Here is a 26,275-nt window from a genome sequence, read left to right as displayed (position 1 = left end):
AGTGAGGCTTCAACCCAGGATGCATCTGGGCAGTGGCATCCCAGCTAGATAGGTGGTGATTTAGATCTGATAACATCTGGGAGCATCCCGGATCCTGAATTAAAGCCGGAAGAGGTAAGCCAGTTTATTCATTAATGGGATAAGCTCTTCAGTCACCATGTATTACTGGATGAGAGTGATTTGAAGGTGGAAAAAGAAAAAAAAATACCAGGGTGGGTGACAGAGAGAAGATGGATGAGAGTTTATTGGGGAGGTTGGGAATCTGTGAGGTTTTTTTTGGGGGGGGGGGGAGACACAGTGAATTAATCATATCTCCTAATTACTGAGTAGTTGTTCCAGGTCTGTGATGTTTTCTGCTAGTATTATGGTATTGTCTGCGCATCTTAAATTGTTCATATTCCTTTGTCCTATTTTTGAAGCCTGCAGATATTTGTCTGTCTGTCTCAATTTTTGAAGGGGAAGTGGCGCCTGAAATATCAGTATTTTTCAAAAAGAATTAAAAATGGTAAAAATTATTTAAATAAAGTTGAGAAGGTAAGGAAAAGGAGAAAAGAAGAACACTACAACAAGAAGCCTCTTACTGTTAAGTCATCTTTGGCTATTTGCTTGAATACATCTAGGGCTTAAACTGGAGATGTGGGTGACACATAAGCCCTCCATCACAACAAACTCCTGGAACTAGGTTAGATTTTCACATGTTGAGCATGTGGTTGTGAAGAGGGCTTGAACCATGTTTGCTGGAATGTAGTTACAATGCTTCCATGTGCAGGAAATATTCTTTAGTTCTCAGACTTTTTCTGACAGTGTGAAAATCTAACTTACATCCAGTTGTAAAATGAAGGTTTTGTCAATGGCAGATAGTTATACTTAATATGAGCTACATATGCATTGGTGGCACTCATAGAATGCTTTTCTCATATAGGCTGCTCATAAGAGAACAGCTTTTTCTGAAGGGATAGTGAAATGCCTTCAATATCTCTTAAGTAACAACACGCCATGGCTTCACTAAAGGAACTCTTCTAAAGTGAAGTGTTGGGAATCCTCCTTTAGAGACGTCTCTCCCCATTCCTTAGATCAACTTTTCCCAGGATTCCATGGATGGGTCTGCATCATAGTTTTAATTAGCAATGAAATGCCAACTCGATAGAAAATGAGTAACCATGAATAGGATAAAGCTGCTCTTCTGTAGTGACAATTCTCATCAAAAATTCATTTATGTATTTTCAAAAGCCACAGACATTTCCCAATGAATAGAGCTTTTTTCTTTTCTTGTAACTTAAGGACTAATATAACGACAATTTCTCTCCCATCAAAACTGTGGGAAACAATTTATTTGAACAAATTTCAAAGTGAACATCTGCCAGTAAAACATGGGAATAAAATAAAATGAAGTGCTACAATGAATATTGGTTGCAAAACTATAAAAGCCTCAATCCTGAAAACAATTTGCTATTTTTCTTTAAAAAGCACATTGAATTCATAGTTAGAGCACCATCTGAAATACTGAATTAACCCTGTCCAATCCAACCCCCCATTTGGATATTTCTTCCAGGAATAAATGTGTAAACATACCATACCAAGAATGTAAACTTGAGGCTGTTGGCTGGGGTAGGGAGAGGTGGGCAGGGAGTAGCACCTGGATTGACTGTCACATTGGAATTGAGAGGACATTCTGAAGACAAGAGGCCCAATTGCAAGGCACAGGCTTTCATAGAAGTTCATTCAAAAATAATTTAGAGAGGAATGCAAACTGGAAGCTCCCTGCTGTGGGGCTCATTTTCACCATGTAAGAATCATTTTTAACAATTCCTTTTTCAATACTGAAATTCTAGTAAGTGTTACAGGTTGTTGGTGTTAAACCAGTGAAATAATCTGCTTTGCATTGGATTGCACACTTGTGGGTAATCATTTCAGAAATATCCAACCCTAGTGATGTCCCATGAAATGTCCCTTGTATACTTCTGGGGGCAAAGGAATTTTTCAAGGGGCAATGGGATCTTTCTAGGCTACTCTAGGCTGAGTAGCCTAGAAAATAATCACTACTGAATCTCTTCTCAATCACAAATTTTAAAAAAGGTAAGTTTAAAAAATAGTAATTTTGGCAGCAATACAGGGGATCATTTTATTCTGGAAAGAAGATCCTAAGATCCTTGTGAAATGTATTCTCAACCTCACAAAAATAAAATAATAGTGTATTTAAGCATCTTTACCAACCCAACTTACTTTTATCGAACACGGTGCAAAATACAGACATTTTCAGTTACAGTTCAGAAAGCTATCAGTTAGGCCAAGAATAAATCAACCTATAATTTCTCCCTGTAGAGGGAAGTATTAATGGAAAATAAAGAAAACATTGATGTAAGACAGCTGAAAAGCAAGGACACAGGTGGGCTATGGCTTGGAATAAAAACCTGGATTCCACTGGTTGCTAACTCTGTATTTTACTTTTTAATTCTTTAAATCTATATATCCTTTAGGTGTCACTTCCTTCAGTCTACAGATATTTTTCTGGAGACAGTTTGGTAGAATACGCCCCGTAGCAGAGACTGGTAATCAGGCACTCTGAAAAGGTGTCGCTCACCATAGGCCACATCATACTCAGTGGTTTTTCCAGTGACAAGCACACGTATATTGGGCTCATTGGCTTGGGTGCCAACCACCAGTACATAGATTTCAAGGCCTGCCTGTTGAGCTGCCTGCACTGCCCTCTCAATGGCATTCTGAGTGATGCCTTGAGAGTTTCCATCCGAGAAAATGAGCACCCTCTTCTTAGCACCAGAACGGGAAGATCGACGGTAGAGGTTGGTAACAAAATTCAGGGCTGCATTCACATCTGTAGCATCATTAATAAATTCCATTTTGTCGATAGCATCAGCGATCACTGTGTAGTTCTGCTCAAACTGAGCCTCCAGTTTCTGTTGGGCTCTTCCACTGTACTGGACAACAGAGATGCGCACAGTGTCTTCAGCAGGTTTGGCTGCTGTCAGGAATCGTTCTGCAAGGCGTTTCACAAATCTCTTGGTGGTGTTGAAATTCCGGCTGCCCACACTGCTGGAACTATCCACAAGGAGTGTGATGTCCGCTGGGCCACTAAAAGAGACTAAAAAGAAGGAGATGTTTATTTATAACTTTCTTTCTTTCTTTCTACAGCACCAGTGGTTATGTGATGGAAAGGCAGCTCATGTAACTGCTCTCACCATTCCTGTCCCACCCTTGAACCCCCACTGGGCTCTTCCAAAAATTGCTCCAGTATGCTCTCCAGAATTCCCGAGCAATAGGGGCTGTGCATCAGAAGACTGCTCTATGAAGTGAGAATCACACCAAATCATTATGCTGGAGTAGTTTTGGGTGATCTCTTTTCCCCCACCCTGTCAAATTCAGCCCTACAGCTAGCTGTCTTGCTGCCATGAAGAGACTCTGAAAGGGCACTGGGCTGCAAGGGAGATGCAAGGAAGGAAAAGATTGGTTGTGGAGCCCATACTCCATGTTTGCAGCCCTTGGGTAGAGTACCAGAAAATTAAAGAAGGGGAGTAGGGATTGTTCTCCTGGTTTAGAATGCATACAGGCTCATAAGCCTGAAAACAGTGGGAAACTAGACTTCTCTGGAAATGAAACAGTAAGTATTCTAATATGAAAAAAAAAATCTTTCCCCCAAAGGAATGGGTTGATATTGGTCCAGACTTGTAGTTCTCTTATACACTTTGTCAAAGGGGCATCCCATACCAAGGCTTAGAAACACTTTATCTGGTTTAAGAAGTGCATGTGTGGTGAAAATTAGAAGGCAACTTTACTGGTAAATGTCTTGGGGCAGACTGAAAGGAGGGAAGGAGCATTTCCCACCAGCACCAAAAAGCCCCCTCAAGGTTCTGCATGTTCCTCTCTGTCTCTAGTGTGTCACTGAATGCTATATTGTAAAAGAAATGGTAATTGCAGGTATCCACACATAGGGTTAGTTTCCCAGATGTCTGAGACTCAAAGCACATTTCCCCCCTGAAAGGGAAACTGCAGACACACTGAAAAACAGTAGGTCTAGAACAGCATCCATCCTCTTAGGAAGGCAAGTCATTTTGCTCCATGTCTGGCCAGATTCAGCCCCAGGGCTCATCATTTCAGCACAATGCCACAGTGGATGCCACCCACAAACCATCCACCCACAAACCATCCCCGTGCTGGGATGGGCATGGGAGACATAGGATCATTCTGCTGGATTTCTATATGAGATCTGATTAGATCATTCAATAATTCCTGGCACAGACATGACTTGCCTTCCTAAGAAGCTGGAAGCTGTTCTAGACCTACTGTTTTCCAGTCGGATGGCATGTCCAGAAAATTGACTCATACAGAAAGATGGGAAAGAGGACATCTCATATAGCTGGTATTTTTACACAGGAAAGCTTTGTAAGTGTTAGACTGAAGTGTGTCTGCAGTTTCCCTTTCAGGGGGAAAAATGTGCTTTGAGTCTCAGACATCTGGGAAATACCAGTCTATCTGCTTGCTAAATATGTCATGGGCCTGAGTCCAGTGTGAAAAAGTTGAGCACATGCCCGGCTTACATGAACATGATACCAGTACTGGTAGCCAAACACTTTATTGCAAAATTCATTATCATAACTTCTTACAATTTAAGTTTGGAAAAAGATAACAGCTATACCCATCCCAACTCCATATTTTCACTTTTCTTTCTCCTGAGATAAGAATGACAATCATTATCTCTAATCTAACCAATCTTCCTCATCCTCAGGCTCTAATCCAGTCCTCTAGGCTTCTCCAGATGACCAACCTCCATTCCCAGGACATTATCCCAGGTTTTGTACATATTTTTGTACCCCTTTCAAAAGGTCGAGGAGCTTCTCCTAAGGTTTAGTTACTGTTATGAAGAACTTTAAACTGAAATATGCTGAGATTTCCCCCACTTTTTGTCTTTTGGCCCTACCTACCATTGGAATCAAGCCCCTGGCATCTTCTCTGAAATTGCATTTGGCCCACAGGCTGAAAAAGGCTCTCCATCCTTAGTTTCGTAGAGTCACAAGAATATTTGAAAGAGTTGGGCCAGGTTGGTATTTGCACCCTAACTAAATGGGCACTGAACAAAAGGAATGGACTTAGCTAAACAGCAGAAAATAAGACAACATTTATATACCAGTTGATAAGTGAAAGAATACTCACTTGGACAAGTGTAGTCTGGGCATTTCTTGTCTACAAAATGAACAAAATTAGATTAAAATATTTCCCTTACAGGCAGTTTTTCAGTATCAATGCAAGCAAGATGCGCTTCATATGGATCTTTGCAGTTTATGGTCCTTACCATGCTAGGACAGCATACCTCAAGACTGGCATTGTCAGTATCTACAGCAGTGCCTGCTCAAACCACAGTCACATTTAATGGGAAAGAGCCCTGTACTGCTTCTGATTTATTTGGATTCATCTTACAAATGACCTTCGCTGAATGGAAAGCAAAGATGTGGCTGTTCCAAGGTATTTAATGGATTCTCCAAACCTATTATAGCTTATTAAGGGCTGCAAATCCAATATTATATATATGAAACTTTTAAAAAAGAAGTGACTGCACTATGAGGTCTTTCTATACAGCCTCTCAAAAGAGGCTCCCATTGTATTTTAGCATATGTGTCACACTCAGCAGCACTGTGACAGCTACATGCACTCTGCAATTTACCTTTCTTTCATTTTGCTTTAAATAGTTTGTAAATAGATACAAAAACCAGGTGATAGACTTTCACAGTTGGCACAGCTGTTCTCCCTGTCTCTCTTATGGCTTATAAAAGCAAGGAGATCTGTACATAAATCTTTGCAACAATAGTGCACTGTCTTAAATATGGTATAGATCTATAATGGTTCTCCTTGGTGAACACAAAAGCCTCTCCAGTAAAGGTGCCTCCAGCAGTCCAGTGCAGGTTTTTCCAGCCCCTGCAACCAAACATCAGTAGGTACACATCTCTGTATCTATTGTAATAGAATCACAGAATTGTAGAGTTCGAAGAGACTACAAGGGCCATCCAGTCTAACCCCCCTGCCATGCAGGAACTCTCAATCAAAGCATCCCTGACAGATGGCCATCCAGTCTCTGCTCTGCTTATTAACAACTTAATATTTCATAGTATTTAGGGATAATAGCTATTCACCCCAAGAGACTTGGAACAATGGAAAATTATATGGCTAGACTAACCTACCAACCAAACTTTATTTCCCTCCTTTCGTAGACTAATGAAGAACTTCTCTGGAAGCTCAAGTGGAGCCATTATACTTGGATGAAGGATATTTGTGTAGTTATTATACAAAAGAACTTGAAGGCAAGAACACCACCACTAGACATTTCTCATTTAGTAATGACAATTCAAATTTCTAGAAAAAAGTAAATTGCAATCTAGCAGGTACTACATGGTGCAGTGGAAATCTGGGGTGAAATTTCTGTTCACAGCTCTAGTCCTTCTTTGTAAGACACATCTATAGTATCAATGTGTTATATAAACACTTCTCTTTTATTTAACCATATCCTTGAATTTAATAAAATCATTCTAATTAAATTATTAATATATTCAAGCTGCATGGAACATTTAGTTCATTCAAACTAAAAAAATGGACACTCGTCCCACCACATTTGCTGGGGTTGGGGGCACAGGGCCCCATGAATGTGGAAAAAATGAAAATCTCTAGGTCCTCTAGTGCAACTCTGTGGTCAACATCTGCCAGACATTGATGATAAAATTGTGCTGGAGGAGCTACAAATGCCTAGTGGAGTGTTCTCTCTGAGAATCTCTAGGTCCTTCAATGTGACTTTTGGTTAAAGCTGACCATAGAATTGCACTAGAGGATCTAAATATCCCTAGAGCAAACATATTGGTGCTATTAATAAAATCTGTGAATAATCAAATCTGCGAAAGTCAAAGCCGCAAATGTGGAGGGATGAGTGTATTGTCAAATAAACGCTGCCACCTAAAACCCTCTCTGGTCTACGTGGCGATTTCCTCTTTCACTAGCAATTTTGTATTCATTGTCTTCCTGAGAACTTTGATTGGTCACTTTCCAGAGCACCAGCCCGCAACCAAGCTTTCAGATGACTCCAAACCACAAGCAACTAATTGCAACACCCACCTTTACAGACTTCAGAGGTAATGTTGTATAGGAAAGTGTCATCCAGGAGTTCAGCATAGTTTTCGCGCTGAATGGATACCCCCCCACAGGAAATTGTTGATAACTGCTCAGGGTTTGGAGGAGATTGGAAAATGTCACCAATACCCAGGGGGACCACCTGTAGAATGTCAAATATTCATAATGTTTATATTCATCCATTAATAATATTACAGAAGTGACATAATCCTAAGAGCAAGTGTTTAATTTACCTTCACCTGCCATCCCCATCCAGTGTTAAGCTCACCTGGGTACTGAATCCGCAGAGAGCATTTAATGGTGTTTGGTCCCGAAGTATGTCAGATCTCCCATCAGTGATGACAATAGCCACTCTTTTCTCAGCAGTAAAGCGCTGCACTAAGTTCTCCCTGGTGAACTCAAGAGCCTCTCCAGTAAAGGTGCCTCCAGCAATCCAGCGCAGGTTCTTCACAGCCCTTGCAGCCAAACATAGGAATAATCAGTACCAGCACCAGGAAGCCAGTCTCCCTCACTGTCAAACATCTAGACCTGTTTCCCAGGTCCTTCTCCCTTGGCTTATTTCTCTTACTAAATCTGATTCAATTTTTAGTTTTGGTTTTCTGTAAATAAATATAAAATGTTTAACTTTGAACACACTCTTTTTATAATGATAGCAATGTGTTAAACTGGTACAACCTAGCTAGCTTTCAGAGGAATTACAATATTCTAGGTATGCTGGACTTACGGCGACCTGTTAAAGAAACAATATTCCAGAATTTTACAAGAACCCCAAGAAAATTATGCTATTTTTCTTTGAAGAAGCCAGTGAAATTGAGCAGCATATCTTTAAAAACTGTGCGGGTGCAGGTATATGTGTGGGTGTGAATGAGAGAGGTCTAAGACAAACTATCCAAAGAAAATTGACTCAATTTTTGTAGGAAAAATGCCAGTCTTTTCTTTACAACTTTCCAAAGAACAGCATTGTTATAGAAGCATATTACTCCTTGTGCTACAATGGTATAGCGAACATTGAGCTAAACACTGATGATCCGGAGTAATTTATACCCACGGTGAGGGGGAATGTGTGTTTTTGGACTGTGATAGGCTTGAGGAAATTGTAAATATTTGCCTAGAAGTTAAAATCAAGCAGTTTCACCTCTGAAAAACCTAAATCAATTATTCAAAACAAACAAGCCTAGATTAGGTTTTTTAAAAATCTTGAAACCAGCTGCAGTGAATCAGACTAGCTTCCAAACTGTATGTCAAGATGAAGTGAGTGCACTACAATGGCCATGTCTCCACTCAATCCTGAAGGCACTGACAGATCTTAAAAAGCTTACTTTTATGGACTACTATAATTCCCTAGCCCACACATGTTGTCCACTAAGGCAGTCTCTGTGTGTTTGTGTGTATGTAAGGCTGCACTCCAGAAATAATGGAGTTCAACTGGCATGGCTTAATGCTATGGAATCCTGGGATTTGTAGTTTGTTGTGGCACCAGAGATTTCTGACAGAGAAAGCTAAATATCTCACAAAACTACAAATCCCAGAATTCCACAGCATTTAGTTGTGGTGTCAAATTGGATTATTTCTGCTGGGTGGATGCAGCCCAAGAGCGTAAGGCAGCTGTTTATTTGAGGAAGTACAAAGTAAAGCAATTTCCTGCCCTTGCCCTGCCATCAATACTACAGTATGATGGAAACCTGTACGATGGAGTGCCTTTATTGGGAATATGTAAGCACTAAGCAATACCTCAATAAAGTATTCACATCCCCAGAAGAAACGCAAGATAAATATCACACACAGAGAGATGTCAGAAGTAAAACATCTTTAATTCATACATGTTTAATCCAAACTTACTCCTTGAGGGCTCCAATGTTATCAATATTGGCATCTCCCAAGGCCACAAGTTCCTGAGTTTTATCATGGCTGTACTGCACAACACCAACATGGGATTCCCTTGGAGAAAACTGTTAAAAGAAAAGTTAGGCTTCGAATGAATTTTTTACGCTGCCATTTTAAAATCATGAAAAATGCCATTAAAGCAGGTTTGTAATATCTGGGAACTGTGATGGCAATTGTTGTTTGGTCAAGCTGTAATTATTCCTTTGGACTATACTGACCATCTTATAAGAGCATTTCGTGGTAACTATGCATTGATATGTTCTGTTGGTTGGATGGCATGTGATTGATTACAAGCCTTACCGTCACATGTTCATCCTTCATCAGCCTGTCAATGACCTTAATAATGAAATCCTTGGCAATCATGAAGTTCTGCAGGCCAATGCTCTCTGAACTGTCCAGTACAAACAGAACATCAACAGGACCACATGTGCATTCTGGAAGAAAACACAGGACCACATGAGAAAAGTGTGGAGAGTTTATTAGTTCCAGATGCTGAACTCAATGATAGTAGTAATGTCACTTGTAAATGGCAAAAAGTATCCTTGGTGAGTAACATATAGGTTAGTTGAGGCATCATATCAAACTATCTCGTATGTTAAACATAGCTTAGAACCCAAGCTATACTTTGTATTTCTAAACAAATAATAATTGTTTACAGATTCTTTTTTATTTGCATTTTCCATTATTTAGCACTCCAGTCTCTGGATATATTTGGAAGCACAGTATGCGCTTTAACTGGTTTGTTAATCTAGACATCACAACAAACAAGTTAGCACAAAGCATAGTTTGCAAATCTGCCTCAGATCAAGGTTTCCATTTTGTTAGTCAATCACAAATAACTGTTTCTCAGTTTAGGTGTTACATTAAAGCTTCCTTCACTGTAATTTGATATGATTTAGAATAGCTGTACATTGTTGTTGTTGTAGTACCTTCAAGCCATTTCCAATATATAGTGACTCTACAGCAAGCCTATCACACTGTTTTCCTGGCAAGATTTGTTCAGAGGTGGTTTGCCTTTGCCATCCTCTGAGGCTGAGCGAATATGGCTTGCCTAAGGTTACCCAGTGGGTTTCCATGGCCAAATGGGGGGTTTGAACCCAGTCATAGTCCAACACTCAAACCACTACACCATGGTGGTTCTCCAACTGCACATTATTTTATTTTATTTATAAATTGTTTCTGTTACAAGGTCCAGTGATGGTGAACCTTTTACAGACTGAGTGCCCAAACTGCAACCCAAAGCCCACTTATTTATCACAAAGTGCCACATTTCTCTGGCTTTCTAGTAACAAACTCTGGTGAACTCTGTGCTGGGGTGACAGAGTGTGTGCCCACAGAGAGGGCTCTGAGTGCCACTTCTGGCATGCGTGCCATAGGTCCGCCACCACTGGACCAGGATTGAATCCTCATTCCTAAACCATATTTACATATGTACGTCATCATCAACATGCTCAGGATTCTTGTTTAAGTCTAAAATAGCAGTTTCAAAGAAAAACTATTGTTGCAGTGGCTACTCTTCCCACTCAGCACACAGAATTAAATTATGCCACATCACCAAATGGCAGGGAGAGATAAAAAATAGGTGATCACCCTTTGCAAGAACCTTGCAGTACAAAGAGGAAGCATTTCATTTTGAGCTGCTGTATGTAGGCCATCAAGTAGACAGATATTTCTACAAACATCTGCCAGGAACACCTTTGCTGTAGCAATTGTTAGCATTGAAAGAATGTATGTGACTTTGTTCCTCAAATCTGCACTGCATTTTCGCAATTTATTTCTTAGCTAATTAGAAGGGTTGTGCTAGCCATCACTGGAGCACAAACATGGCTGTGTAGATATGGTGGCTGGTTTCAGTTGTGATAGCCAATTTAGCTCCCAAGTTAAAACTGTTCCATCAGACAGCAATATTATTATTGTTGTTGTTGTTGCAGTTAGTCACAAAGTAAGTAATAGTAGTGGGGGGCCTTAAAACAGGGGTGGGCATAGTGTAGCCTGTGGTCTACATGTGGCTCCTGAATCCCACTTTTGTGACTCCTGAAGATCCCCAGCAGTCCCTCAAAAATTCCCGAACCACAGATTTTAAAAAAAAGTTGTTCGATTTTTGGGCAATTTGTCCCAAAACCATGCAGAAAGCATCACCAACACATGAAAATATCACCACTCCATCTGCACAAGCAATCAAGAGCCACATGATATCCCTCAATGTCTCCATTTTCCTTTGTAGTCCCTCTCAAAATGACAATAGGTCACTATCTGTAACCATTTTGAGAGGGACTGCAGAGAAAATTGAAGTATTTCTGCTTGCTGTGGGGGGTAGTCTGGGAGTCAGCTGGCACACAGTTGCCCACCTCTGCTGGGCATGAAGACTGAGCTGAATATGGGTAACAGAGCAAGAGATCATGTAAGTGAAGACAAGAAAATGTTGTTAAAGGAGGTACAAAAATCACACTCACCACAGCAAGCTGGAAGGAAGGAAAAAACAAAAACAAAAGTTATATGCTGAGAATCAAAATTTTATACAAACATTGCAGATATAACCTGGACCTAACCTGACCTGGAGTGGAACAGAATATAAAGATGTTGAAAACATCTTTGTACTAAGGAAGTAAACTTTCAAATGCTCCCCATATTTCAGATGTTAATATTCTTCCTCAGTCCCAGCATTTAGCAAACAGTAAAGAGGAAAATATAATCAAAATGCAGGAGGCCTTTCAGTGTGTGTGCATTATGACTGCCCAACAGCCATTACTGCATAGTTCAGAAATAATTAAATTATAGTTCAAACAAGGATGTTTGGGAAGAGAAAGTACACAAGGCATTCTAATTTACAGTGCTGTATAAACAAAAGGGATTTGCTTGCCCACTTAAAATGGTGTGTATAGGCAACATGTAGAGAGCAGAGGAGGTCCTTCTGAAAGACTGTAGAGACTGCAAACTGTTTCTCATTATTTCTGTGTAGTTTAAGGAATATGGGTAGATATACAGTACTAGATAGAACTCTTCATATTTTCACTATACAACTTAGCACTCGGATCCTAGGTAATGCTTGTAGTGTCAAAGGTACTAGTACATAGAGATAAACTCCAGGGTTTCACTGTCTTGCACACTCACAGGTAATCAAACAGTGATGCATCAGCAGTTCCTCTTAGTCTTTGGATGGGCCAATCAATTTCAAAAATTGATTTAGATAAAGACAAGAAGCAGAGCCTTCCACACAGAATTCACAGAGCCACTTGAGTCTGATCAGTCTCTCTGCCCTCTAAAGTGCCTGATGAATGGTTCTTTGTGATTTTGACTACACAAGGATGTATACCTGATATTATTATATAAATGTCATTTAAGCACTGAGGAAAGTTTAATATGTCTCTGGATTTTAAATCATTAAAAATTGATTTGCCTTTTATGTTTGCTCATCCTTTAAATGAGAAATTGTTTTGATGTTTCTCCTGATGAAGTGAGACTACTACAACATCCAATATCCCTGGCCACTAGACAGTACTGTCTAGTGATTATAGGAGTTGTAAGATATGGATCCAAGATTGTGAATGACTCCTTAGTTCCATTGTGTACTTAGGCATGTGTTGGGTGCCCCCTTCTCTCTTTGTGTGTGTATGTGAGATGTCATGATGTATCAGGATATTCCCTTGTGTGAATAATCTCTATGCATGTCCATCCATGTGCATGCAGAGCATTTTCTCCCTTGCCCTGTGCTTACAGACAACATGAATATATGGATATTGGGTGTGCCAGTAAAGGGTTAGGGTTTTGAAAAATGAGGGGAAGTTTTTGGAATCCTTCCTGCTTTTCATTATGTTTAATTGTTTTGTTCTTTCATCCCATTAGCCTTGATACATTTGCCAAAATATGGGGTATGACTCTGAAAATAAAAATAAATAGCGGTTCATAAATGAAGCAACCTTAGTTTTTGAAAGTGTCATTGTGCTGGCAATTTAGAACAAGAAAATAGATTTTCATGCCAAGGGAATGTGTGGCCCAGAACAGAACTCCCATGTTCTGACCCTCATGGCCTGCCCAGGTTGCCAGGTTAGCTGTCAAGAGTCAAGTGTGTTTTGCAATGGTTCAACAAAAGAAGCTAAACAGTTTCTAAAATTCCAGTTACATCATGATACATGAAACCTTAAGAAGATAAGAAAGGTCTTATTAATCATGTACACTAGAGCAGTGTTAGTATTTAAAAAAAAATCTAAAAATCATACAGCCAGCACGATGGGGTAATGCTTTGGTAAAGCACTCTCAAGTGGCCATTTTTAGGTTTGGAATCATTTTCTATGTTTCTGCCTTGGCTATTGTCAGTCAAGCTTATGTTAGTTCTGCAAGAGATGAAGTCAAATACTTACAACACATTTTCATGATGATATCTAAAATCTCACATTCCTAAAAAAAGAAGAAGGAACACTAGTGTCACAGGAGTCTTGGAAATAATCATTTTCCTTCCCCAGTCATCTAATTTCTTCATTTCAGTTAGACACAGAAAATAACTTGTCTTGCTTACAGTTAATTCAGCAGCCAGGACTTCTGGAAACTACAGTACATTTAGTATAGGGTGCTCATTTAGCATAGGCTTTTTTTCTTCCTGGGAGGATAGTTAGCATTTGTAGAATTCTGTAAACCCTCCATCAAAATACTTCATTAGATGCTTTTCAGCACAGATAAGAAAGATAAATGCACCATATAAGATTAGTTTTACTCACATCTGGTCCAGGAGGGCCTATGGGTCCAGGAGGTCCCTGGAAAACAAAACACTTGTTAAAATGCCAGAAGAATTCTCTATTACATCAAATTCCAAGAGGGAAAATTGTGATAGAGAAGGTTGTAACAAAAACATCAGAGTCCTGCTGTGCCTTAACAATGGGTGAAGGAAATGTGCTTCCTTGACTCTTTAAAGTGTTGTGGTCTCTACTAAGATCACTGTCACTTACATGGTTCTGACCAGATGATGGTTCCAATTCACTTAGTAAGACATCACAAAATATTTGCAACCAATTTAAGTCCACTACTTTCAATCTTTAGTACCAATACCTTTCTCCTGAGCTGCATGGAGTTCAACAGGGGGAGATGAAAGCAAACTAGAGACACAATTGACTTCTGTGGTGTAGAGGTTCCCAGGGCCAAATTCACAGGCTAGGATTATGACTACTAAAGCTTTTTTAAAAAAGTATTTCCAGCCACTAACATGGGAAAGACCTCTGAAGTTCATTTCATTCCGCTTCCCACTCACAGTCCATATCCATTTCTCCTGCATTTTGCATTGAGGCACAGATGTCCTCTTCTTGAGAGCTGGAAAGAGGTTCTTACTGCTGTGGTTTTAAAGGCATTGGCATTTTTGCTTATCTTCATTTGAGTATATTTTGTCACCAGAAGGCCATTTTCTTTTTCATAAGACTACCACTAACCCATGAGTAGAGAAATTTAAGTTCACATTATATATACAAGGATAAAACAGAGCTAACACATGGGGGATGGTGGTAGACTAAACACTTCCCTTGCTCTCCCCAATTTCCCCAGTCCCTTTCACCTAAGCTTAGGACTATTTTGCAGTTGTTTGGAACAAGGTATTTCATGTATTTTCTCCTGTTATGTGAGACACCCTTCCCTCTGATATCAGTCATACTAAAACAAAAAAACAACCCACTTATTTTTAGGTACATGCTGAAAATACATCTACTTCTGCAAGGCTTCCTGGTGTAGCTCAGCTTGCACTTATTTTGTGGACATTGTACTGTACCAGTGGCATCACTAGGGGGGCGCAGTGGTGAGGACTGAACTGGGTGACCCCCGGGGAGAGCGGTGGCTGTCTTCTGGGTCCCGCACAGTGATGCCAAGCAGAACTTTGAAGGCAAGATAAATAAGCCACTTCCTTCATTATCTATACTTAGTGGAAAGTTTATTACTTACAGGAGGGCCTTCTGGTCCTCTGTACCCTTTGGCTCCTTTCATGCCTATGGTCCCAGTTGCATTGCTCTGGAAGAAAGGAAACAAAGAAGAGGCACTGTCAACCCTTTTCCTGTGTCAGAGAAGATGTTTATGTTGAAAGGGTTAACCTTTGCTTCTGATAGAAGAACAAAACCAGGGTCTTCCTTTGCTCAGGCTCATAATTATGGCAAAGGAATATATAAAGCAGCTTGTTTGTATTTGTGAAGATTACTACTTATATGAGGAAAGGTGTACAAGTTACATATTTTCAAGTATGCAGTATGAAAAAAAATCATTTATGAGCAGCTAAAAAAACCCACACAGTGCATAACCTGTGATCAATATGCAAATCTGAATGCAGACAAGATGTATACGTTTTAATTTTTCCCACATGCCACCCATTAACCATTTATTATCTTTGATAATAAATTAGTCCCAAAATGTTGTTCTTACTTGCTTTGGAAGATCTATCCCACATTATTTTGTGATTTCAAAAATGAGCTGCAAAACCTTCCCATTAACTGGAATTTCTTCCTTAATTTGTTTCCCATCCCACAATCAAGGCAGTCCCACTCTTCAAATATAAATATAGTCTTACATCCAAAGATGCTCACTATCTCTTTTTTCCTCCTCATGTTATTATGTTAATGTTAGACACTTTTTTATTTATGTATTTATTAAAATAATTATATCCTGCCCTTTAGCTGAAGATATTCAGAAGGCTTACAATAAAATATATCGTAAGATAAGATATAAGGGGGATGATGCAAATAGGTTTATGTTGCACAAAGGACAAAATTCAATTTCTGCTAAGTATTATTCATCTCACTCATTACTTACTTCCCTTCCAGGATCTCCAATCTCTCCCTCATCACCTTTTGGACCAGGATGCCCTTTGGTACCCTGAGGACAGAAACAACAGAAAACCATTTACTAGATATGCATACCAATTTTATAGAACCGTCTCCTGCAAACAATAGTGGCGAGTTCTGTGGTCCATATGCTGCTTCAGATAAGGCACTCTGTGTTTCTTGTCAGTATGATCAACTATATACATGGAAAGATCCCCAGAGATGTCTAGATTCATTCTGTCCACTAGGCAGTTTGTTTTCAAGCTACATTCAAGCCTGCCTTCCTTGCATTGAGAGTATTGGGGATAATTCTGTATAAAATGTGAATGTGGATATAGACTTTCCTACCCCAAGCATTTTGGATTCTTTACACTCTACAAGTACAGGTGGTGAGCTTTTCCAGGTTCATCTCAGGTTAATTCATTTTTTAAATTACTTTTCTGTGCTCACATATGTCTTCAGCATATGTGAGCACAGAAACCTAGGGAATAATGGAAAATTTAGTTCTCCAGAAAGCAACCGTCCCTTATAGGGACTGGGAGAGGGGGATTTTTTGGGTTGGGGATTGATGATGAGGGCAGGTACAGAACTATAAGGTAACTGTAAGGTAAGAACTATAAAGTAAAGGGAAACCAGAATTCTGCTCTTCATGATATGTTAATGTAAGCTATAGAAGAATTTTTAGGCAAACCTTTGCTCTTCTTTTAAGTCGATTTCAGGAGCCCCCAAACTTCTCCTCCAAGCTTGAAGCAGAAGCAGTTTGCTGTCATTCTGCTTGCCAGCAGAGGAGCAAAAGAGGGAAAGAGTGAAGAGGGAGGGGAATGTTTGGAGTGGTTGTGCACTAGCAGTAAAGAACAGATTGCCAAACTTGGACTTACATTCACACCAGGATCACCTCTGTTGCCAGGATAGCCCTTGAGAAGAAAAGAAAGATGGGAAATTAATAAGAGGAACATAAGTGGTAAGAGGTTTTTATCTCATGTTCTATCTAAATATTGGCCATTTGGAAATAAAACTTACTGGGAATCCTGGAAAGCCATCAGTGCCATTTCCTGGTGGACCATCTTCTCCCTAGGATCAAGTTTAGAAATCAGGAGGGGAAGTCAATCTGATACTATTTATTTATTAACATCCAAGCTGAACTAGCCATAGTTACTCATGTATACTAAAAATGGGGGTGGGGGTTTACAAAACAACAGATCATTAAAAAAAATGCAACCAAAGGCAATGAAGATAGAAGACAACTGGCACAAGCAACTACACAGCCAAAAATAATGGTTCTTGGAGGAGGTGGGTGGGGGGAGATCTGTATTTCCCAAGGCAGGAAATTTAAGAAGGCAGGTACCTCAAGGGAGTGATCATTTTCCACCCACCATGCCCCAGGTAGCAGCAGAACTCTCAACATAATATGCTAGGATGATTTACATTCCATGATAAGCTGTATGTGGCTCCTAAGACTGTAAATTATGCTACTCCTATGGCAGCCCTGATTTCCCTCATAAGCATCTCCTCCCCTCCTGAGAAGACTCTCCACTACCTCCCTGAGGTAAGAATACTGACAGCAGGGATGGGGAAAGTATTGCTCTTCAGATGTTGCTGAATTACAACCCCCAGCATTCCTATGCTGGCTAGGGCTGATGGAAATTGCGGTTCATCATTTGGAGGTCCACACAGTTCTGACCCCTAACCTGTCCCCTCCTCCCAGTGAGCCTGACCCTGTAGCTATCAACAAGGAAAAAATGATCTGGATCAGGATCACAAGTGTGTATATGTGTGTTTGTGTTTGTGAAAGAAAAAGAGAGACATCAAGCCAGTATCTGTGAAGGCAAGGCAGGAGCGGTTGTGCTGCCTTAACCCAAACAGGCTGTGTTAGCTCCTCAGCTGCTTAAATTTTACATAGCCCGAAGCTATGCTACTCACTCTGTCACCCATTGAGCCAGTATCTCCAGGTAAGCCAGGTGGCCCAGGCAGTCCTTTAGGGCCCTACAAAGTTAAAAAGAAAAATAGATGTCCTTATAATCAAAGAACAATAATTCAGGCAAAAGGAATCAGACATTTACAATTCATTTTCAGAGAGGCACTGACTGTTACAACAAATGAAAAAGAAACATCATTTTCTATTAGACTACTGATAGTTTATGAAGAGTCCAAGGTGTTTCAGGAAAAAGGTCTATATGTAGTGGAGAACAATTTTAAAAACATACTTGAATTGATCTCCAAAAGATGCATATTTAAGTGTTGCTGCAGTTGGATTGCTAGAATAAACAACTTTCACAGATCTCTGCAAGTATTTTGAAATAAGGTTTTTATATAAAGGTGTTTGGTTTTATTTTTTGTGTGGCAGAAATGTACTGGGCTCTTAAGAAAGAAGGAACAACATCACCTTGGGATGAGCTATTTCCTTTCAATATGTCTGAATGCTTCCAATTTTTGCACATGTCACAAAAGCAAAGTTGTCTTGCAATACCGTAAAGCTTAACACTGAATATGCTAATATTTAAGGTTCCATAGGACTCTTTAGTTACTTTGAAAATTCATTTTTCTGCTTCCTGCCTTGGAACAGACTTGATAACCTAAAGCATGTAAAAGAGGTCTCTGAAATATTCCAGAGGAAGCTCTTTTTCTTATGATGATTTACTTCAAATCCTTCGGGGCTTTGTGATTTTGTTCCAAAGATCAAATGAGACAAAGAATTATCTTGTACATCACTGCATTAGGCAGTGTTAACAAACAGTGCATCTAAGAACTAATTGTTGGTATAGCTATCATAACTACAAATAACCATAGATGTAGCAGGCAGTCTGAATACTGATAGTCCTCCTTTATCATCACTGGGCACCTGTATTGCTGTATGAGTTCCACCCAAGTGTGGTCTGTGCAAAGTATCTAACTCAAAGATGAAGAAATGTGGCCCTATAAATATTGTTGGACTGCAAATCCCATCAGTTCTAGCCTAGCCAATAGTGAAGAGCTGCAGTCCACCAACATCTGGAGGGCCCCAATTTCTCCGCCACTTTCTCTAACCTTTTAAGTTCTTGAGGTGAAGAATACTTTTTTACTGTCTACATGCAATTATAAGGATCAAAACAAACTGACCTCTGGTCCAGAAGGTCCTTCATCTCCCCTGTACCCTTTAGGTCCAGCTGGCCCTGTTTCACCCTAGAAAAATGAAAGGATAAATCAGTGTTTTTTATAATTCTAAACATAATGCAATCAACCATAAGGCAGCCTAGTCCTCAAAGCCTCCTTTTTTCCAATCCATGCTGCAAAACTTCACATCTTTCTGTACATACTTATAACCATTCTGCTTTCTCAATATGCAATCAGACATTAAAAAAACAAACAAAAAGAAAACAGTGGTATAGCTACAGAGGAGGGGGCAAAAATAAGTCATTCTACCCTTCAATGAAATTTTCTTTCCATTCCCACAGTTCTAGCACTGCAATAACCTAAAACTTCAGCTGAGCATTTAGAAAGAGAGTTTAGCATCCAAAGAAAAGGGGCAGGCAAAGTGACCAAAGGAACGTAAACACAGCAAATATAATAGTTATAGGTGTGAACAATTTTACTCTTTGCAAAGTAAGATGTTAATAAGATGCTGAGTAAACTGTTAGAAATTTGAGGATTGAAAGATAATTTCATTTGGGGGCAGAATTCTTATTCAGGGGCAATGCCCCCATCCCCCTCATAGTTATACCCCTCCAAAAGTGCATTTTGGACTAATATGCCATGTTGCAAGCTTCTAAGTGTTCACTCACACTCTAAATCTGGGAAAATTGCTGTTTTAAAGGGTCATGCTCTTAGCAGATACACTATTTTTAGGCCTTATGGACTTAATATGTCTTCACTGTCTTTGTCAAATTTTATGTTCCAGAAACAGTGAGCTATATCCAGCACTGAACTTTCATCTGCACAAGAGTGAAATCCACTCTAAGTACCGTAAGTGTCAATGTCATCTCCCACATCCACTGCAGATATATGGAACAGCCCTTCACCACCAAATCCTGACACTATTGGAAGTGTAATGCTGAGATTAGGCCAGTATTTTCACCTTTGAAATAAAAGCAGCTGACCATTCATCTTGTAACTAATCAGGGGACAGTGGCATATGTTTAGCTCAGTGGTGTGGGACCTGGTTATTTGTATAAAAGCCATATGGACCCAAACATTGCTTCCCATCTCTTAGGTTATATATATAAAAAGATGAATTTAGGCTACTCAAGTGAATTTGACAACTTGAGGGGGCTGTACTCCATTTAATCAACCCAATTATTTAGGCTGTACAGGAATCCTGAGGAAGAACTTTGCAAGTATACGGTCATACTGAGAGCATTCTAGTGAAGAATGAGCAGGATAGGCAGAGGGTTTGAGAGGGTTTAACACAAGATTACTCAGCATGCAGAAGTAAACCCTTCTAAAAAGAATATTATAGCAGAGGAAATTAATTAATGGCATCAGTTTAGGGACTTCCTCAAAAGTAATCTCTCTGAGTTTTTGACTAGTGCATCAAGATTAAGTACTGTGATTTCAAGTCTGGCATTTCCAAATCCAGTAGACAGATGACGACATCTGCAACAGGAATCCTAATATAAGAGATGGAAGCAGATATACATTTCCCAATTTAATGTGTTTCCTTATGCACATGTTGTTAGAAAGGTCTGAGATGCAACAAGCACACTAAGCAGCAAATATTTAACTGGCTCCTGATGGGCTGACAGAATATCCTCTACCTAACAAGATAGAGTCATAGTCATCCCCTGCCCCCTGTCTCTTCTCTGTGTCATGCTCTTGATAGCTTGCAAGCATCCAAGCACTGGAGCTGAACAACTGCCCTGAAGAGCCTCTTACAGTTTTATAGGCACCTCATGTAAATTAGAATCCTGATTCCACAAGGCCCTAAAATGTGTAGGGATCAAACATTTCCCCAGATATCGGATTTCCCACCCTCGGGATGCTGGGATGACTCCATCCTTGCTGCTTCTCTGTTAGGAGGAATATTTTATTCTGACAGCTATTTACAGCTGAAGGCTTTTAAGGAAAGGACTGTAAGAGAGTGCTTTGTTGTTCTGAATTGTAATAATCTAAGCTTTTATTAAAAAATTTTTTTTTAAATGTTTTTATTGAAGTTAATAGTTTAATTCTATTTTAATGTTGACTTTTTGTATGTTTCAAATTATAATGTAATCATTTCAATTTGTAAGTTTCCTTGAATTCCCATCTTGGAAAAAGGTGTGATAAAATAAAGTTAACAATAATAAGAACATAGCAGAGCTGCCTTCCTTTTGCATAACCAGCTCCCTAAGCTTCTCCTCATAGGGCATGGTTTTTAGACCATCTACCATTTTGCTCATTCTCCTCTGGTCATACTCCAGCTTGTCTTGAATTGTGGTACCATATTCCTATTGATGCAGTCTAGAATCACACTGGCTTTTTTAGTTGCACATTGCACTGCTGGCTCACATTCAGCTTGTAATCAGCTAGGATTTTCCGGCCTGGAATGAACAGGCAGAAAAAAGCAGCTCGATCCTGCTTTTCCCCAAAGTGGGTCAAAACCTAGCTGCCTGCATGGCCCACTCCCAAGGTGGGTCAAATGTACATGGCCCAACTGCACAGTGCAGAGTCAAGCCACGCTGCTGGGAATTTTTGTTGTCATCTCCCCACCATACACGCACACCGTCTCACTAACATAATGCCTGCAACCCCCAAATACCTCCTATGTTCGCCCAGATGCCATCCCGTTGAACGGCCACACAGTCATATGTGTGATGCTCTGCTGGTATAGGACATCGGTGCATCAATTTGCAAGTGATACACTGGCAGAGCACAATTATGGAGCCTCTCCCACCATGTTCCCTTCACCTCATGCCCTCCTGTTGGGACTCTCGTTTGCGTACATTCATTGGAGTTGTCCCACTTTCATTTCTTTGCTTTGCTGCATACTCATATTTGCATCAGGGCATTTATATGCAGGGGTGAAGATGCACATCTTCTGCCTTGAGTCGGACCATCCCAGGCTCAGTTTGCTCATTTTTAGCCCCAGAGTGCAGCTTCAGTCTGGTTTCTGACCACTTTGGAGGCATATGTCATCTAAACACCCTGTCTTCAAAGCGGTCGGGAACCACTTTTTTGCCCATCAGATTGCTTTCCCATATACTGCTGTCAAGTCAGTTGTCTCCCATCCTGTATGTGAGCCTTTCATTTTTTTTTCTGCCTAACTATAGAAACTTACATTCACTTCTGTTGAAATTCATTATGTTCGTTTTGGCTCATCTATCTAATCTGTTACAACCCCAGCATTCCTAGGTACCCCTCCTAATTTGGTGTCATATGCAAATTTGATAAGTCTGCCCTCTATTCCTTAATCCAAGTCATTCATAAAGATGTTGAATATTAGTTGTAATAATAGGTCAAACTGTAATCTGAATGAAACACCAGTATTAGTAATTATATCTAGATATGGAATTATTTGGTCATTCCAGTGCTTTAGTAGGGAAGGAGGGATTATGAATTGTACACCTTTTAGTTCGGTCTGGGTGCCTGACTGATGTTTTCTTCTTTCCTTTCATACTCTCATTCCACCTACATCAAATGTACAGGATGTAAAAGAAGCTGAAAACATTCTTACTGGTTCTCCAGGAGGTCCGTAGGGTCCTTCACGGCCTTGCTCACCCTGTGGCCCTGGATCACCCTAAAACACAGGGGAAAAGTAGACAGATCAGCAAGGAAAATGTCATCCAGTATGAGGAAAAATGAAGAATTATAATTTCAGGAATGAATAATATGCCTTTTGTATATCTTATTGTTACATCTTTTTTCCTGTAAGCATCACAGATGAGATGACATCACATCAAAGAAAAACACTGTAGAGCATAGGGCTGAATATTTTGGGGCTGGTGGGAGCATTTGGAGCTGTGGGTGTGTCATAGGTATTCTTGCAAAACAGCTGGAAAGGGAGAGCTTGCTCATTCAGTAAAGGGCTGCCATGGTGGCCATGGTCTCTTCTCAAACTCTCATTTTATAGAGGGAAAACTGATGAAGCTAAAAGACAAGTTAATTGCCTAAGAACCTAGGCTGTGTGATGTGCAAATGTTCTAAAACACAAAACCAAACTTTTGAAGCAGCATTCTGCTCCAACGTCCACTTCACAGAAGGCAAAGTCACAAAGCTCAGAGACAAAGAACTTGATCAGCAAACCACAAGTACATGGGAGAGGTGACAAGATCACCTGCCCCTGACACCAAAGCACATGGATTACCCTCATTAAACACACACACACAGAGTTCCTATTTCACAAGAAGAAAGTGGGTGGTGATCAGGGAAACAGGGACACAACACTGACCCAGATCACATCAGGAGAACTTCAGGTGCACGAGAGCAAGAGAGAGATTGGGTACAACCTCTTTTGGAACACATACACAATCCAGGCAAATAACAAACCATCCCAAGACAAATCAGCTAACAGGCAAAATCCACCCCTCACTTCCAAGCCAGCCCTTAGCCTGCTCAAGATACTCAGTCACACACACACACACACACACACACACACACACACACACACACAGAGTTTACCAGTTTTGGTTGTTTATTCTTCTTCTTTTTCCTTGACAAACTGGACATATTTCAGAATGAAACACTGGGCTACAGCCATCTACCATTTGTATTTGCTGAGCTTTGGTTCCCAGAGACAGTACTGGAAACACAGCATCCTTCAGAGGCTGGTACTTTGCTTTGCAGCATATCACTGTCCTATTATTAAAACAACCAGGAAGGGCTGAGAGCAAGATAGGGGCTAGAGGAGGTATCCATTGGCACACCAGTGCCCAGAGGGACATTACTGGGGATCCCAGCTCCAGAGCTCAGATAAATTTAGAAGGTATGCATTAGTACAGTAACTTTGAAAGAAAGAGAAATGATTTTGATCATAGTCTGCTCAGGCATTTGATTTTACACATGAATATGTAGGCTATCATACTATACTGTCACCCAACACAACTATTTTCAGGTAGTCTGACAATCCAGTCCAAATAAAATTTATTTTTATATCCCGCCTCTCTACAAAATGCAAATGGGGCGGCTTACAAGATTAAAATATACAGTCCGAACCCTCAACCCACCCACTCCCCTTAAAATACAATTAAACAATGTATAATTTAAAACATAAAGCATACTTAAAAACAATACAATAACTGTGGTGAAGTCAGAGGTCAGCAATTAGATTTTCCTTCTGATGGCCGGAGAACTATTCAGGATATAAAGATTAAGATCAAGTGATTTAAATGAGATTGAGGAAAAGAGACACAGCAGGCCATATAAGTATTCTACACAAGCCTTGTTATGCATAAATTCACTATCTTTTCTCATAAGCTGAACCACTGGAATGTAGTGTTAGCACACTGGCAACATCAGTGGGGCAGGGGCAGGAGAGATATTGGCTAAGCCTACATGGAAATATATCAAGTCTTTAGACTTGATAGGGCATATGTAGAGCAGGTAGGTGATATAGCTGTGGCCAGTGAAATTGCTTTGCCTCTTACTGAAATATGATATTTATGTATTTTTTTCCAGCAAGAGCAGTAGCAGCAGTCTTTTCAGTCATGCATGGGCTTCATTACTCTTGGCTCTTTCTATAGCCATATCAAAGTTATATTACTGTCCGAAAGGGCTTTGACACAGAGGAATTGCTCTCTTCTTTCACATTTTCTCTCTATGCAGCAATTTCCCCTCTGAAGACTGCCAAAGTACTGTTGTGCAAAAACCATTGGTGCTGTTACTCAAGAAAAGGGCAAGAAGCCAGAGTTATCCCCTGGATAGGATGGTGGGTTCAGCACAGCAGCACACATGGGTACATGATGGAAATGGATACTGTACTTCCCAATCTCTCTCCTATGGTGTTGTTGCATTGCCTTGCATTAATTAAAACAATCTTGAGAAACAGAGAGTATACGTAAATTCAAAACAAGGCCAGCAACTAGTGGGGAGGGAGAGAGAGAAAGAGTGAGCTGCTCTTCAGCTCTGATTCAAAGAAGGAAACAGCTCTGTGAAATATGACAAAGGAGGGCCGCTGCAGACTCCTCCAACTACCTCTCAAGGCTTTTTTCTTCATCTGAAGAGCTGGGAGAGACATACTACAATTATCACATAGTCAACTCCCCTCCTTCCTCATTGCCAAAATGTGACATGAAATATTTGGCGGCATGGATAAATCAGGAAATGCCATGGCTTCTGCCTCATGCATACGGAGGAAGAGCTCCACAGCCAGTTCTCTGTGAAGCAGGACAAACTGCACTCACACGTACCACTGACTGGGTCTAGAAAGAAGCAACAAAAGATCCTAACAGGAAATAACTCCTCTGCCCATTTGGATCAACTAAGCTGAGGCTGAAAGAAACATACCTTCCAATATGACTTCAGTATCCCAAAATGACCACTTTGACATCCTATTGGGTAAGAATAACTTGTTTCTCTGCTAGTGTATCTTATTAGCTCTTGCTTCTAAGAAACAGAGAGCTGGTGTGGTTTGTGTTTTGAGCTGAGACACTTGGAGACTGGAGTCTGAAACCCTGCTCAACTCTGGAAATCCACTGGGTGACCTTAGGCAAGACACATTCTCTCAGTCTCAGAGGAAGGCAAAGGCAAATACACTCTAAACAAATTCTGCCAGGAAACCCCGTGGTAAGTTATCTTAGGGTCACCGTAGGTCATAAATGACTTCATAGCATCACAGAATCATAAGGCTGGAAGAGACCCCAAGGGCCATCCGGTTCAACCCTCTGCCATGCAGGAATACAGAATCAAAACACATCCGACAGATAGCGATGCAGCCTCTGTTTAAAAACTGCCAGTGTCAAACAGCTCTTCCTGTCAGGAAGTTCTTCCTAATATTGAGGTGGAATCTTTTTTCCTGTCAGTTGCATCATTGCTCCATGTCCTAGTCTCTGGAGCAGCAGAAAACAAGCTCGCTCTATTCTCAATATGACATCCCTTAAATATTTAAACACGGCTATCATGTCACCTCTTAACCGTTTCTTCTCCAGACTAAACATACCCAGCTCCCTAAGTCTCCACTCAAAGAGCATGGTTTCCAGAGCTTTCACCATTTTGGTCATCCTCATCTAAACACAGTTCAGCTTTTCAACATCCTTTTTGAATTCTGATGACCAGAATTGGACACAGTATTCAAGGTGAGATCTTACAAAGCAGAATAGAGTGGTACTACAGTAGGTTCTCACCATCCATTGGCTTGCCATCTACAGATCTGAGCATCCACGGATTTTGAGTCCAAGCTCAAAATAATATCAACCAACATGGATACTCTGACAAGCCATTTCCTGTGCCATCTCTTCACAAAATGCAACCTTTTCTTTTAGTTTTGTCCTACAACGGTGATGACGAACCTTTTAGAGACTGAGGGGCTGTACAGACAGCCCCTTTCCTAGCTGGATCAGGGCCTCAGCAATCGCATGCCATGGCCCTGACCTGGC

General features: G+C 40.3%; 1 protein-coding gene across 1 annotated transcript in view; it reads right to left on the bottom strand.

Moving 5' to 3' along the window:
* Window positions 1–1,313: 1,313 nt before the first annotated feature.
* The window catches only part of COL6A1 (collagen type VI alpha 1 chain), a 66,533-nt gene continuing 41,571 nt past the window's right edge, over window positions 1,314–26,275 (bottom strand). Inside the window, exons 20-35 of the mRNA XM_042445492.1 lie at window positions 22,420–22,482; window positions 18,891–18,953; window positions 17,715–17,777; window positions 16,815–16,865; window positions 16,673–16,708; window positions 15,784–15,846; window positions 14,926–14,991; window positions 13,722–13,757; window positions 13,368–13,404; window positions 11,463–11,471; window positions 9,310–9,443; window positions 8,965–9,074; window positions 7,394–7,580; window positions 7,111–7,267; window positions 5,167–5,196; window positions 1,314–3,100 (exon numbers count right to left, since the gene is read on the bottom strand). Of these exons, the coding sequence (XP_042301426.1) occupies window positions 2,490–3,100; window positions 5,167–5,196; window positions 7,111–7,267; window positions 7,394–7,580; window positions 8,965–9,074; window positions 9,310–9,443; window positions 11,463–11,471; window positions 13,368–13,404; window positions 13,722–13,757; window positions 14,926–14,991; window positions 15,784–15,846; window positions 16,673–16,708; window positions 16,815–16,865; window positions 17,715–17,777; window positions 18,891–18,953; window positions 22,420–22,482 (1,716 nt within the window). The 3' untranslated portion in view covers window positions 1,314–2,489. The remainder of the gene's footprint in view (window positions 3,101–5,166; window positions 5,197–7,110; window positions 7,268–7,393; window positions 7,581–8,964; window positions 9,075–9,309; window positions 9,444–11,462; window positions 11,472–13,367; window positions 13,405–13,721; window positions 13,758–14,925; window positions 14,992–15,783; window positions 15,847–16,672; window positions 16,709–16,814; window positions 16,866–17,714; window positions 17,778–18,890; window positions 18,954–22,419; window positions 22,483–26,275) is intronic.

Source organism: Sceloporus undulatus, chromosome 1, assembly GCF_019175285.1.
Source record: "Sceloporus undulatus isolate JIND9_A2432 ecotype Alabama chromosome 1, SceUnd_v1.1, whole genome shotgun sequence".
NCBI lineage: Eukaryota > Metazoa > Chordata > Lepidosauria > Squamata > Phrynosomatidae > Sceloporus > Sceloporus undulatus.
Note: the sequence above shows the minus strand (reverse complement) of the source record. Positions and strands in the feature narration are given on the sequence as shown.